Source organism: Vipera ursinii (assembly GCF_947247035.1).
Source record: "Vipera ursinii genome assembly, chromosome: 2".
Classification (NCBI taxonomy): domain Eukaryota; kingdom Metazoa; phylum Chordata; class Lepidosauria; order Squamata; family Viperidae; genus Vipera; species Vipera ursinii.
The window spans coordinates 233,775,231-233,790,914 of record NC_139513.1 but is presented as its reverse complement, the minus strand read 5'-3'; the positions used below and the strand labels follow the sequence as shown (position 1 = coordinate 233,790,914).

General features: G+C 43.7%; 2 protein-coding genes across 2 annotated transcripts in view; one reads left to right on the top strand and one right to left on the bottom strand.

Annotated features, from left to right (window-relative positions):
• Positions 1-4,188, bottom strand: part of HABP4 (hyaluronan binding protein 4) — a 29,026-nt gene extending 24,838 nt beyond the window's left edge. The window contains exon 1 of the mRNA XM_083351995.1: positions 3,786-4,188. Coding sequence (XP_083208121.1) covers positions 3,786-4,074 — 289 coding nt within the window. The 5' untranslated portion in view covers positions 4,075-4,188. The remainder of the gene's footprint in view (positions 1-3,785) is intronic.
• Positions 4,189-10,166: 5,978 nt separating this feature from the next.
• ZNF367 (zinc finger protein 367) lies at positions 10,167-14,911 on the top strand. The gene is made up of 5 exons (XM_083352152.1): positions 10,167-10,652; positions 12,318-12,468; positions 13,567-13,686; positions 14,020-14,158; positions 14,372-14,911. Exons 1-5 carry the CDS (start codon positions 10,278-10,280, stop codon positions 14,607-14,609), a joined length of 1,023 nt encoding a protein of 340 aa, XP_083208278.1. The 5' UTR covers positions 10,167-10,277; the 3' UTR covers positions 14,610-14,911.
• The last annotated feature ends 773 nt before the right edge of the window (positions 14,912-15,684 follow it).

The window sequence follows — 15,684 nt, the reverse complement described above, 5'->3', positions numbered from 1 at the left end:
TCGCCTTAGTCATGAAAGCCAGCTGGGTGACTTTGGGCCAGTTATTGTCTCTCATCCCAACTCATCTCAAAGGGTGGTTGCTGTGGAGAAAATAGGAGGAGGAGGAAGTATTAGGAATGTTCGCTACTTTGAGTTATTTATAATAATAAAGGTGGAATATAAATAAATAAAATTTAAACCGAACTTCATCAAAACATCCATTTAAAAAATATTATATTTTCTTTTCATGTGTATACTTATACATACACACACACACACACACACACTGTTTCTCAAGTTAATTTCTGAGAAAAAACAGATATATCAAAAGCAATTTTACAAGCTAAGGAAAAATAAGAGCAAATCAACCGATGTTCTTCATTATGTAGAAGAAACTCAATCTTCCTCATCTTTGATAGATGGTTTCAATTTGGAAACCAAGAGCAGTAAAACATCTTACACTAGAAAATAAAGGAATTATATGTGCATGTGACATAGTGTACATTTTTATAAACCCAAAATGACTTTGGAGACAAAATGGCTTTGTCTTTGAATTTTCACATTACCTGTGGGAAAAGTAAGATAATTTGTGACAGGGAAGTAAGTACTTTGTACCAGTTAGGATTTGAGAATTCTTAAAGAATAGAAACAAATGTAAGTACTTGATGAGTTATTTAGACTGACCGCCCTGCAAAAGTTTGTGAAAAATTCATGAATTGCCAAATAATACAGGCTTGAGAATACAATTACACAAATTTGCCAAATCAAAACAATTAGATTTGCATACCTCTTCACAGGATCATCAGAAAATATGTTGTAGCAAAGTAATAGATTCTACTACAGGAAGTTATCAACTTGTACATTTAATGAATGCTGAATTAAACCTGAATTAAACCCATATAAAAGACTTTATAAGTCCTTTACATTAGCTAATTAGCTTTCAAAGATAAAGAATGAACTAGATTGTCCGATAGGAGTTATTATTATTATTAAATTTATATACCGCCCTTCTCCCGGAAGCTACTGCTACTGCTACTGCTTATCAGTCATTAGCTCTTTTGTAGGATTGGCTGAGCAACCTTCAATCTGTTTCTGCCTTAAAAACATCAATTTTACCCCTTTCAACTACCCCCCCCCCACACACACACACACATACATCCAGGGATGTGCAAACTTGGCAACTTCCCCAGCCAACCAGTTGAAGTCCACAAGTCTTAAAAGTTGCCAAGGTTGGACACCCTTCTAAACTTTAGTCTTGTGCATTTTATAGACTCTGAAAGCCACAAAGGTGATGCTGGAGAGGCTTTATGAAGCCTTCACTTTGTTGTAAGGATCACAAACTTTGTTCCTAGGGAGCCAAATATCCATATGCTATTCAAACGATGGTCAGACAATGACTGGGAAAATATGGAGTTCTGCTGACTTGGGGAAGATACTGTGGCTTAATGTGCTCATATCTTAAAGAGAAGTCTGTGTTCTTATTCCTTACTTGTTCATTTTAGCTTTTGCTCAATACCCAGAGATATAAGAACAAATATACCGCAACTTAATTTCCACAGTCATGAAACTCACTAGAGCTTTGTTGAAGTTGAAATTTAAAGGATAAAAGGCCATTTGGATTGCCTGAGGGTGCAGATGTCTCATCTGTCTGCAATTCCTTAAAGCAGCTGTCATTGGGTCTACTATATACAACCAGTTTAGTGTGATGGTTAAGGTGCTGGCCTAGAAACCAGGTGACTGAGGATTCTAGGCCTCCTTTAGCCACGAAAGTTGGTTGGGTGACTTTGGGTCACTCTCTCTCTCAGCTTAACCCACCGCACAGGGTTGTTATTGCTGTGGGTAAAACAGGAGGCAGGAATATTAGGTATGTCTTATATATGTATATATACAATATAAAAGATGGAATACTAATATAATGTAAGTATTGAGGTCTTATAGCAACAAACCCTCAGAACCATCTTTTCCCTATCAAATCCAAACAGCCCTACAAATTTTTATAATTCTGTGACAGAAAATCAGTGCTGCCATAATAAAACAATTTTTGTAGGAGGACAGGCAGCACACAGTTCCTTACTTCTAAAAGCAAAGTTTCTGGGATTCTTCACTTCAGTTTATCAGTGCATCTTTTAATTTCGCTAGCTATTGCCATCCTCTATGTATCAGGAGAGTCCTAAGAGTGCCATAAGAACTAAGAACTGTGGCATTTTGAAACCACTACTGTAGTACCTCATATACTGTAGAACTATAAACATCTATAGAGACCTCATCTTTCTGCTTGGCAATATCTCTGAAAGTTAAAAGTGTGTATGCATATATAAAATACCACTCATTTCTGTGGTTCCTACGACACTCAAAACACTACTAGTACAGTAATTCAGGTTCAAGCCAGTGGCGTCTGGATACAGTAATAAATACTTATGGATTTTATTGGTCCAGATAGCACTATGCTTCATTATAATTAACAGTGCAAGAAAAAACTTCTGGCATATTTGTCATGGCACACATCCGTCTGCTTGTCTCCCTTTAACCTGTTTCAGTCATACACTTATTTTTTAAGGATAATCCGCTGGAACAAGGAAAGACCAGTGAGAGAAGGTTAGGGAAGGCTCTGCAAGACCGGAAAGTTTTAAACAATGATTCAATTAATGTATGAATCTTCACTTGCATGAATGTCATTTCAAAACAAAAAAACCATCAAAGCGTGTTAAAATGGTTTCCACTAAATTAAGACGATGTCACATATCCGGTTGGGTTTAAGGCTGCGGGCCACCCCAGCCAGTTCATATATATGTACACGCGTCTTGAAAAGAGCCAAGCCAGCTCGGTGGAAAGCGCCTTTCCGCTGAGGAAGCGATGGGCGGGGAAGGCTTCGCTATCTGTTGGCGCCGACTAGCCCGGTTAATTACATCTGAAGGCGAAGGCCGAGCACAACGGCGTGTTAGAGCCGCCCTTTGCTTTCAGCACCTGCACCACCTGCGGTAAACGCCACTGGAAAATATATATATAAATATATATATTGGCCAGACGCCACAATAGCTCGCGCCTTTACGCGGATAACCCGCCCGGCCCGCCCAGAGAGGAACTACGAGCTAGGGCAGGGGTCGGCAACCTCGGCTCTTTTATGACTCGTGGACTTCAACTCCCAGAATTCCTGAGCCAGCTATGTTGGCTCAGGAATTCTGGGAGTTGAAGTCCACGAGTCATAAAAGAGCCGAGGTTGCCGACCCCTGAGCTAGGGCAAGGCCAGCAGGTGGCTGCTCCGCCCGCGTCCCTTCCACTCCAAGCCAGGAAGCTCCCACGGTTCCGTTGGCGGTATTTTCAGGCGAGAAGCTCCGACGACGGAAAAGCAGAAAGGGAGGGAAGAGCGCACGTGCGTCCGGGTCTGCAAAGGGACAGGACCGGCGCGAGCTCAAGCCTCGATCCAAACGGCGACTGCCCGTCTCCAAGACTTCTAATAACTCGTAAACTGATTCTAGTTAATTCCTTGCTCGCATCGCTTTGAAGCAGACTGCTTGAATGAACGCCCAACGTAAGCGTGCCCTGAAGCAAATGTCCGTCCGTGTAAGCCTGCGGGTCGTCGCTCATTTACCTTAACGAGATTTGCTGGGGAAAGGCGCTCTCTAATGCTGCAATGCGAGTCACCGACTCTACGGGCAAGGGGAAGAGATCAAAGCAGGCTTATTTCAATCAAAGCAAGCCAGCCGAATTCGGGTCTGCACCACTGGCCACTTTCCCACTCCCCGGCAATATCAACTGCGGATCCCATTCCTGGTCCGCGCAAGCCCCCCCCCCCTCCCGCTTCATACCGGGTGCTGGGGGGCTCTCCGATTGCAAGAACGGGGAGCCTTTTCGCTCCTTCTGGGATTCTCTTTTGACAGCGGTGGCGGCAGCTCCGGGGCCGGGTTTTCTGCCGGTTGAAAAAGCCGCTTCTTCGCGCTTCTTGCTCTGTCGCTTGCGCTGCTCTGCCTCCCGGAGGATGTCGAAAGGGTCGGATTCGTCGTCGAGCAGCTGGTGGAAGCGGTTGGCGACGGCACAGCCAAAGCTCTCCTGCATAGTCGTGGCGGCGGCCACGGGGCTGGCCAGCGCGCCTTTCATTGTCGGGGTGCCGTCAGCCACCGCAGCACCACCCGCCCCTTCCCGAATGCGACAGAAGGAAGCAAAGCTCTCCTCAACACGGCCCAAGTAACCACGCCATGACCACTCGCCCGCCCCGTCCGACTGCACTACCAATCGACGCGCCAGCAATACCTCCAACCCTTGCCTGGTCAACCAATCCCCAGCTCCGCTTTTTATCGCCCTACCCAATAATCAGCCTCACAAACGTGTAGAGTCATTGACCAATCAGCATCCGGAATTCTGCCTCAATCTAGCAAAATAAACACGGGATCCCCACCTCTCAACTATTTCCCACGCCGCTGATCGATGACGTAGAGCGTCTGTGGCGTCACGTGGTAGAGCCTGGAGTTATTAGGATTTTTTTTTTGTAGTATACCGTATTATCAAAGTTCCCTCTAGGGAGAAAAGAATTTGAGTGCTGCTTGACTCCTATGCTACACTGAATCTAAACTGAAACATCTATTAATTACTCTAAATGAAGAAGCTGTGACTGGTCCAATGACTGAATTTGACTTTGATGGTTCACTGGTACTCTCTGAACCTGGTTATTCTCTTTGCAAACCCTTTATTACCCAAACTAGGTGGTATCATTTCAGCTCTGAGCTACAAATGTTCTCTTCTATTGATTTTCAATTTCTCTGGTTTTAGTTAAAAGTCTTTACACTGCACCCTGACTCCATGCACATATGAACATTATATTAATGTGCAAGTGGGAAGAGCAAAAAAAATACAAGTACCAATGTTAAAGTTAGAGTAAGATTGATTTAAAACATAGTTTTATGCAAGCTGATATGCCATACATCTCACTGTTAAGTGAATCTTACTAAATTACTATGCTGTTGCTGTTTCAGGTTTTTGCTTTAGGACTTCTCTATTGTTACATTGGCAAAGTAGAATCTATATCCTTCCTCAAACTAATCAAAAACATTTCAGCAAGAAATATTCAATAACATTTTAGCCACATGATCTTTTTATTTGAAATTATATTGAAAACATACAGTGAGCTTAATTTTCCATATATATATATATATATATATATATATATATATATATATATATATATATATATATATATATAGAGAGAGAGAGAGAGAGAGAGAGAGAGAGAGAGAGAGAGAGATATGGATGGATATTATGGCAACAATACTGTACACATGCCCATGTATTTTCCTTGGCAATATTGAAGAGGCTTATATTCCCTTTTCCCAGGTTTGATCAATTGATAGATAGATACCTGTTTATCCTACAACACTAACATTTCCTTTTAGTCATATGTTTAATTATTAACCAGCTCTGACTTCGCTTAGCTTTTTGAGATCAGACAAGATCAGTTAGATACTTAAGCCAAATATCTTCTCTTTTATTATGCCAACCAGCTTCGATGAGATTTATTGATTTATACAGTTAAGCCTCAATTTGAAAACTTGTTGAGAGGAAAGGGTTTCCATTAAATTTAAAGATACTTTTGTGCATGCTTCCTAAATTCATAATCATTCTGCATGTGTGTAAAAGTATGCATCAGACTTCCTGGCTCTCCCAAATCAAGACTTGGTTTTATAGTTGCCATCTTGTCCAGCACCTCCGTCAATTGCTATGGCAACAGCCAGGAAGAATCAACTTTTTTGTTCTTAGGGAACAGAAAAGACTTGTCAAACTCTACAAAATCATGCCTAAGTCACTTCACTAGATTGTGAATGAGAGTTAACGAAAGCACCTTCCCACTGCTATTGCATCATCATGGCAGCATATATGACTGCACCTATCAACACAATCTTTTCACTTGCTTTACTAATTTGAATCTTCCCACTGACACACCCATTCCCTTGATCTTCCCAGAAGCATTAAAAATGCTAGTTGATAGAATTTCTCTAATATTTGGAATGTGTCCATTATACCTCAAGTATGTCAAATTATGGTGTATTAAACTGAGATTGAAAGGGACGCGGTGGCTCAGTGGGTTAGGACGCTGAGCTTGTCGATCAGAAGGTCGGCAGTTTGGCGGGTCGAATCCCGAGTGCCGCGTAACAGAGTGAGCACCTGTTACTCGTCCCAGCTTCTGCCAACCTAGCAGTTCGAAAGCACGTAAAAATGCAAGTAGAAAAATAGGGACCACTCCGGTGGGAAGGTAACAGCGTTCCGTGCGCCTTTGGCGTCTAGTCATGCCGGCCACATGACCACGGAGACGTCCTCGGACAAGCGCTGGCTCTTCGGCTTTGAAACGGAGATGAGCACCGGCCCCTAGAGTCGGAAACGACTAGCACGCATGTGCGGGGGAAACTTTACCTTTACCTTTACCTTAAACTGAGATTATATAATATTTAGATTCTGTTCTTCTGAGGTTAACATGTCACAGCAGTTATCTGCAACCAAAATCATAATATAAAAAATAGAAACACACACACATACATATATGCACCTTCCTGAACAAAAGGGACAAGCTGGAAAATTATCAACAGAGGCACAGGCAGATTGGAGGGGTAGAGTGAAGAAATGTGTTTTCATGGCATGACAACGTACATGATCTACCTCAGGGGTGTCAAACTCACAATAGGACTTGTCGTGACCTATTGTGACTTTTTTGCCATTGCTGGCAATGGGGTGGGCAGTTTCACTATGATGCATCTAGCCTGTGGGCCAGCAGTTTGACACCCCTGATCTACCAACTTGCATCTGAAATCAAGTACAAAGCAATACACATGATTTCTTCATCATTGTAATGACCTGTAGATTTATTAATGTGTGGTCTTTGATGCTCTGAACTGTTTTCCTGCAGACATTTCATTACCAAACTAGATAACATCATCATCAGTGCTAGTGGGGAATGAGGTTTGCTCTCATCTTATATATGATGTTTCCCAAAAAATAAGATCCAGTCTTTTTTTCTTTTTTCTTTTTTGCCTCCAAAGGAGGCATCTGGTCTTATTTCCAAGGGATGTCTTTTGCACTCACTTCGTGGTGGTGGCACCGACAGCCCATCCAGCCAGCCCACTTCTTCTGCAGCTGAAGTAACAGCTTCATTCTGAAGCAGAGAATGGAGCTCTGGCCTGCATTTTACAGTCAGAGGCCATTCCGGAAGGCCTATGCAGCCAAGAACCAAGCTACGGATTGAATCTTGGCTGCTTTCCGGAAAGGCCTCTGACTGCAAAATGCAGACTGGGAGTCACCGCAGAGGAAATAAGCTGGTGAGAATAGGCAGCTGTCAATTCATGCGAGGCCTGGTAAGTGGGTATGGGGCACTTGGGGCAGCTCCAACCCCCCACCCCCACTTGTTTTTTAGGTGTATGCCTCTCCCCAAAACTAGGGCTTATTTTTGGGATAGGGCTTACTTTCAGGGATACACAGTAGTAATGGCTTGCCTGACAGTTTTGATGGAAATGGTGTTGATGGTTCCTTGATTGGGCTTTTGTTTACTGTTAGCTTGTTTGTCTGAATTGGTAGTCCCTTGACTGGGATATTGTTTGCTTCTTGATTGTTGGTCTGTTAATGTTGGTGTTAATCTCTGCTCATAGGGTTTTGATTGCTGATGAAATGCTTTGGTCTTTCTTTTTTTAGCTTTTGGATTGTCTTTTGAACATTATGTAGATGTTATTTATCTGTGCTGTTGATGGCTGAATTGTCCAAGTGCCAGGCTTACAGGAATTCTCTAGCATTTTTGGACTTGGTTTAGGATGCTTACTGTTTCCCATTTGAAACTATGATTATGCCTGTTTATAAGTTTTCATGTTGTCTAACTTCTGATTGGCGTTCATAGTTGCGGCCTGCTAGTCTTCTGCCTTTTTGTGGCTGTTGCAGTCTTTACAGTGTATTTTATTAATATTGAAGACTCATTGTTATCCCCAGTTTGGAGTACACATACATAAGGGGCAAGATTACAACTGTACAGTTATGACTACTATTTTTATTTCTCTGCAGACACTTCAGCATGCTTCCAAAATCAACTGAAGAACAACAAGTGGTAAGTCTCCATCTCCTGCTTTCAAGCAACCCTAAGTCATGATTGGCCAGTATGAAAAATAAAATGGTAGAATAAGATGGGTCTAGCAATACAGTGTTAATCTTTCTATCTTGTTAGGAAAAACAAAGCCTTTTCACCCAATAGTAGAGAGCAGCAGGATTAATGTGAGAAAGGATATCAATAAAATGTTCAGGATAATTCATTATGGCTTCAAATCATTATAAAAACGGAAGCTATTCCAAAGCAGCTACCGTATTTTCCGGCGTATAAGACGACCCGGCGTATAAGACGACCCCCGACTTTTAAGATTTTCAAGGCCGGCGCCCCTCCTGCTTCCCCCCCCCCACGCCTTGAACTTCTCCCATTGGGCGCAGGGCGGGGCAGCTCTGCCCGCAGGCTTTTTTAGAACTCGTGCCGCTTCCCTCTCACTGTCGGCCGAGGCGTGCTCGGCCCGGCCTCCCAGTCCCTCTTCCCGGCCGGCTTCCCGCCCTACCCCTCATGGAGCTGGACTGGGCGTGCAGCCTCTCGGTGTGGGGTCTCGGTGTGGCTGCTTTTCCTGGGCAGCCTGGCAGTGCGGCTCCTGCGCTCAGACCTGTTGCTGAGCCAGCGGCTGCTGCTGCACATGGGGCTGCTGGCTGTCCTGCAGGCGCTGGGCCAGGCCGTCCTGCCGCTGCCCCTCAGCGCTGCGTTCACGGCGGCTGCCTGCTGGCTCGTCTCGGCCAGCACCGCCTGGCGGAAGCGCATCCCCGCGGGGGGGAGCGGTGCTGTTGACAGGTGAGTCCGGCGGGCGCGAGGCCCTCCCCTTGGGCCAAGAGCCGACGGGCAGCGCCGCCTTTGCGTGGGGAGAGCCGCCCAACGCTCCCGCCCAGCCGTGTCCCGGAGCCGCGCCGGAGATAGCTCGGTTGCGCGGGGCGGCCCGGCTTTGCAAGAACAGGGACGCTCGACTGATTTGGTTTTTTTTCCGGCGTATAAGACAACCCCCCAACTTTTGAGAAGATTTTCATGGGTTAAAAAGTCGTTTTATACGCCAAAAAATACGGTAAGTAATCATGAGTGTTGGCAAGGCAAACTTTTAATATGATCTTGCAGTCACCCAACCAGACTTTCAACTGTTTTTATTCTGACTGAACTGCAGTTTCCAAACATTCCTCAAAAGCGGCACCAAATAGAACACATTCCAATGATCCAATTTTTACATAACCAGGGCATGTGTCAGCATGGCTAGATCTTATTTCAGATATCGACACATTCTGGACAAAGACATTTAAAAATGCCTGGATGAGAAAAGGGTAAGTGTGGATAGCTGAGCCAAAAGGATGTCAAACCTCTCACAAGTCCGGATAACCTTAAGGGCTCGTGGGCAGATTTCAAGATCAGAGCACATCTGTACTGTTTACTCGGAAGACTTCGCTCCAGCGTTTTTCAGATACTCGGCTTTTCTCGTAAACCGAACAGCTTCTGAAGTTGCAATTCGTGTTTACTGTTCCCGCACTCTGCTCTTTAAATGCATCACATGATAAAAGGGATCACATGGTACCCTGCAAAGCGCGCCTTGAAAGTTGAGCTTGAGCAGATTTTTACCAAAGGCTGGATCCAAACGTATGCTGCAAAAATATGTTTGTAATAGATTTCACTACCACCAAAAGAGACGCTCTCTCCAGCCCAGTCCTACCGCTCATAACCAAACCGCTCGCATGAGGAAAGATGGAGGCCGGCTTTGATGAATACCGGCGACCCACCCTCCCAGACGACTTTCGAATTCTGTTGGCTATTGTCATAAAATGTTAGCCAATGGAGGAACCCGTACACCCCGAAGCCACACCCAGAGTGTATTTTTTCTAAGCGGTCCGCCTTTGGACTGAAGGCGGTAGGCGCTGCCTTTCTTAATTATTGGCTGGAAGAGTCTGTCACTCCAATGACGTCTACAGCCGATTCGGCGATTGGTTCCGCCCAGGCGCGAAATGTAACGCGGGAAAGTCTAGGGCTCGGTAGCGGTGGTCGCGGTTACGGCTGCTGCTGCTGCTGCTGGTGAGGAGCCGCGGTTGCTTCAGAAAGCCGGGCAGAGACTGCACGGGGTTGGCCTCTCCACGAAGGAGCCTTCCTATCATGCACACCTGAGGCGTTCCTTTTCGGCCACCAAAGGAAAAACTAAGAAAACCACCCGCGGGGGGTACAGGAGGTAACGACAACCGCGGATCGAGAAGCAAGAATCTCGGACCGACGCGGCATGTCTGAGCTGCCGGGGCCGCCTCCTGTTATCGTGTGTTCGGGAAGCTCCCCGAAGCGCGTCTTGGTCTCGGTAATCAAAACCACCCCAGTCAAGCCGCCGCTCGCCAGCGGAGAGGATCCCGCCCGCGTGCCCGTGCCGCCGCCGCCACCCATCCCTACCAGCCCGGGCTTCAGCGACTTCATGGTCTACCCATGGCGCTGGGGGGAAAATGCGCACAACGTCACCCTCAGTCCTCCGCCCGCCGCATCTCAGCCGCTCCGCGAGGGAGGAGGCAACGGCGACGGGCTCCGAAGTGCGGTTGAGCGCTCCACCGGAGACGACGAAGAAGCGGGCAGCCCTGACAGCGGGACTGGGAGCAACGGGCACTTGAGGGTGAGCGAGCCCGAGAGGCGGCGGGATGTGGGGAAGGACAGCGCGGGCAGCGACGGTTGAGAGAAAGGGCTTCGGTTTAAAAGGAACCTTATTTGGAGTCCGGGGGCCCCCGCCCCTCGCTCCCGAGTGCCTCGCGGGGTTGCAGTTTAAGTCATTTCCGCGGGTGATTCACCCTCAATGACGACACCTCCGCGCGCCAAAAACCTCCTTTTCTTTAAATGTCGGGCGCGCGCAAGGCGCTCCGGCGAGGCAGGTGACGCGCGCGCGCGCTGCTCGCGCCTTTGCCCCCCCTCCTCCTCCTCCCCCTTGGTCTTTATTTTATTTTTATTTTATTTTAATTCCATTTATATCCCGCCCTTCTCCGAAGACTCAGGGCGGCTTACAAGCTTAGCAGTAGCCTTCATTCTATGTATATGCCTGCTTGTTAGGGCTTTCACACACACACCCCAAGCGGCATTATTACAAAGTCAGCTTAATTGCCCCCAAACAATCTGGGTCCTCATTTTACCTACCTCGGAAGGATGGAAGGCTGAGTCAACCTTCAGCCTGGTGGGATGCGAACCTGCGCTAATTGCAGGCAGCTGGTGTTTGCGGTTATTTTCCCTCAGTTTTCACGAGCTCTTTAATTCTGGGTGGGTGCGCTTTCTCCTATAGCAGGGCTCTTCAAACTTGGCCCTTTTATGACTTGTGGACTTCAACTCCCAGAATTCCTCAGCCAGCTTTGCTGGCTGAGGAATTCTGGGAGTTGAAGTCCACAAGTCATAAAAGGGCCAAGTTTGAAGAGCCCTGTCCTATAGGATAATTAAAAGGTGCGGTAGTTGCCGCCCCCTGAACATTCCCTCTGAAGAAATAGGGGGGGACACAACAAAAAACAGTGTCATCTTGACCAGAGTTCCCTTATTTTATTACATTTTATTTTATCTGAAAAGCATCTTATGTAAAACAGTACTGTGTCAAGGGGCCTCAGATTCTTTAGCATCACAAGGACTAAAGTAGGTTTATATGTGCAGTGCCTTCCACGAATAAGAATCCCCTGAGTTAGGAGCGCAGCCCACATTAATGCTCTCACTAGCTCTTTATGGCTTAAGGCATATCTTTTCTTCTCAATCGCACACACACACCCATCCGCTTTCTGCATAGTACTTTGAGAAACAAAAATCATTGTTGTAGATTGTTAATGCTGGTAATGACCTATAAAGCCCTAAATGGCTTGGGTCCGGACTATCTAAGGGAACACCTGCTGCTGGCATCATCTTCCCATCGTCCTGTGCGCCCCCACAGGGAGGGCCTTCTCAGGGTACCGCCGGTTAATGAATGCGGTTAATGAATGCCTGCCAGTGGGTTATTCCCAGGGGAAGGGCGTTCTCTGTGGGTGCGCCTGCCCTATGGAACCAACTACCCACAGAACTTAGGACTGCCCCCGACCTTCACTCATTTCGCCAGGACCTGAAAACTTGGCTCTTCGATCTGTTTGGTCCAGACTGTGGGGTTGTTAATTTAACTGGGTTTTAGATTTACTCTTGGGGCTTGAATTTAATTTAATTGTTTTGTTTTTAATTTTTTGTATTCATGGTTTTAACTGCCCTGTAAACCGCCCTGAGTCCTACGGGAATAGGGCAGTATACAAATCCAATAAAATAAATAATAGACTTGTTAATTTACTAGGATGGGATTAGAAGAGGTCGACCAAGAGCAGAGACAGTCCGAGATCTAATAAGTGAGGGAGAGCATTCATCTAGCAGAATACGTTGTAATGTCTGCAACAGAGTTTTCCCAAGAGAGAAGTCTTTGCAGGCACACAAAAGAACACATACTGGTAAGTGGACTGGATAAACAATATATCTTATTAGACTGACTACTTTAGAATGATTTGTCATGCAATGGCAATTTTGCAGCAACTTAATTCTGGACATGCTGCAACCCTCAGATTTTGAATAAGGTGGGACTTGTCCGTGAACAATCATAGATGAGAAGTTATTTGCTTTGAAATAATGTGAATTGGGATTAGGGTGTCATGTGGATTGTGTTTTCCCATCTATAGGGAGAAGCAATAATTCCATGAGTTTCTTCTTAGTTCCTTAAAATTTTCAGCTACTAAAGAGCTAGCTGCTTATAAACACTATAGTAATATAACGAATAATGCTGTGCTTAATATATATTTAATTTTTAGACTAAATGCATGTGCTTAATTTTCATGAAATTTATTCTGTTCACTCCTTAAAGTTTAATTTGGAATTTTATCTCTTACTAAGAAATCTTTGTATATAAATGCAACAATTTTTCAAGAGGTTGTGATAGGAAGTTTGTTTTACAGAAAAAGTCTTTAAATGGTCCAGATTAGAAAATGAACTTAACAGCATACTTGCAAAAAAAAACCTTTAGTTGAGCTGTCTCAATTTTTTAGCATCCTTTCAAACTAATGAAAAGAGTTAAAAAATAGTACAGATAATCCTCAATTTATAACCACAATTGGGACCAGAATTTTGGTCAGTAAAAGATGTGGTCAGTGAGCAAGTCATCACATGAGTAGACTCATTTTTACAACCATTTTTATCATGTTGAGTCCCATTAAGTGAATTGCACACTTAGTAGGCAAATCTGGCTTCCCCAAATGACTGCTTGTGAGAAGTGAGGGAGATTGTAGACCACTATCATAAATATGAGCTTGTTGCCAAGTACCCAAATTGCGATCACGTGACTGGAAAGGCAGTACACCAATTGTAATTTTGAGGACAGGTCATAGGTGGGTTTTTCCAGCAGTCATAACTTTGAACTGCCATTAAATGTTTGTAAGTTGAGGTCTTATCTGTAACATACCTCAGGCAGATTTTAGCAAAATAAGAACTTAGTATATTTTATGCAAGAAATTCCTGGAAGAAGCTCAAAAGATTATTTTTTAATTTTTTCCCCTTAGGTGAAAGACCTTATTTGTGTGATTACCCAGAGTGTGGGAAAGCTTTTGTTCAGAGTGGGCAACTTAAAACACATCAGCGTCTCCATACAGGAGAGAAGCCTTTTGTCTGTGCAGAAAATGGTGAGTTATGAGAAAATTGCTTTTGTTCAAACGTCAATGAATAACAATCATGAAAATAAGCCAACAAAATTTCCCAATTTTCATCTTATTTTACTAGATCTAGGTATCCTATGTTTAGCCATGAATAGCTTGGAAAAACATGATAGCCTCTAAGCAATATAGTTTTTTTAAAAAATTACAGCATAAATTGGCAAGGGGCAGATTCAAGGGTAATCTCACTTTTCTGTGTTCCTTCGGAAATCAAATTAACTAGGGACAGACATTCTTCATATGTTTTTGTTTGGGGGGAGGCTAGGCTAACTATATTTCTGACTGATACTTTCTTCAATTAAGGATGTATAAGCAGATTCACACATGCAAACCGCCATTGCCCCAAGCATCCATATGCAAAATTAAGACGAGAAGAACCTACAGACAGACTGAACAAAAAGCAAACTGCAGACAACAAAGCTGTTGCTGAATGGCTGACAAAGTACGTATTTATGTAAAATGCAACATTAATAATTGAGAGAGATTGGACAGTCACTTGTTAACCAACAGTTCTGTATTCTGTGCAACCATAGCCAGGATGCTAATAAAAGCTTCCTATTATTACCTCAAGGCATTTTTGTCTTAATTTGGGAACTAGTTGATTGTAATATTTCAGTAATGGTTTTCTAATGCTCAGTTTTATCTTTATTAACAGGTATTGGGAAATGAGAGAACAACGCACTCCTATATTGAAAAATAAATCTATTCATAAGCCTGACCAGGAGCAGCAGGATCCCATGGAATATCTTCAGTCTGAGGATGAGGAAGAAGAAGAAAAAAATACTGCTCACTCATCCCTTTGTAGCCGCCTTCAAGAACAGCGTGAACGCTTACATGGGGCACTGGCGCTCATTGAGCTTGCCAACTTGGCTGGAGCCCCACTGCGACAGTAATAGAAGACCTGGAGTGTGGATTAACAAAATGTACTGAATTTTGTTATTTAAACCAGTTAGCTTCTGGCATAAGCTAAGCACCTTATTGGCTTCCATAGGCTGCTATTATGTAGAATTTTATGAAGAATGTTGTTACCCTAGAAAATAGGGTAAAAGAATTGCACTTTTTATATGGTAAAGCTTTTAAAGTATTTTGTAAATAGGAGAGTATATGATGCAGTGTGTAACATGATCATCTTACAGAAAGCTAGATTTGCAAGGTTAGGGTGCTTTTAATCACAGTTACATGGAAGTAAGTCACTGCAACCAGTGAAATTTGCTTCCATAAAAACAGTGTTTAAAGTTGGGATGCCTTTGTTTCAGTTCTTACAGGAAGCACTTTCTGAACCTGTATGGGAATAATGGTACATACATTCAAAGAAAATTAATAGATTTTTTAAAAAATTGGATGTAATCAGTGATGTACCCATGCTGTTTTGAAGATATTTTATCTAATATTACTGATGTATGCTAGAATGTCTTAATTTTACAGCAGAATAGTTGAATTTCATTTAGAATCTTCTCTGTGACTGCTGACATGGAGGCTGACTTAGCTTTTATGGATAGATACCTTAAAGGTCTTTGGTTGAGCAGCACTTAGTGTTCCCAGTATATATATATATATATATATATATAGGAATATTTGCACATTGTTGGACTCTTCTATTATCGAGTGATTACTCTTGCAAAATCTAGGCATTGTAATAACATCAAGTATGGGTTTCGGTCATTGCTCTTAAAACCTGCAACAATGGCATTTGTGTTTTGTTCATGGAGATATTTACAGGGTAGCATTGGTTTTTAAATATATTTTAGAATTTCACTAGCAAACACTAAAATGTTGCTTCAAAACATTTTCCTGCAGATAGGGTTTTTTTGTTTTGTTTTTGCGTGATGCCACCTTATTATTTTACCTGAAACTTAAATGCCAAGTTTGTTTTCACTAATTGTAGCTTTCAGCAGTAGTTACAAGTGTGAGATGTTTAGGCTATATTCTTTCCCTAAGTGAAGATGTAGTACAGCACTTAGTGCTTTT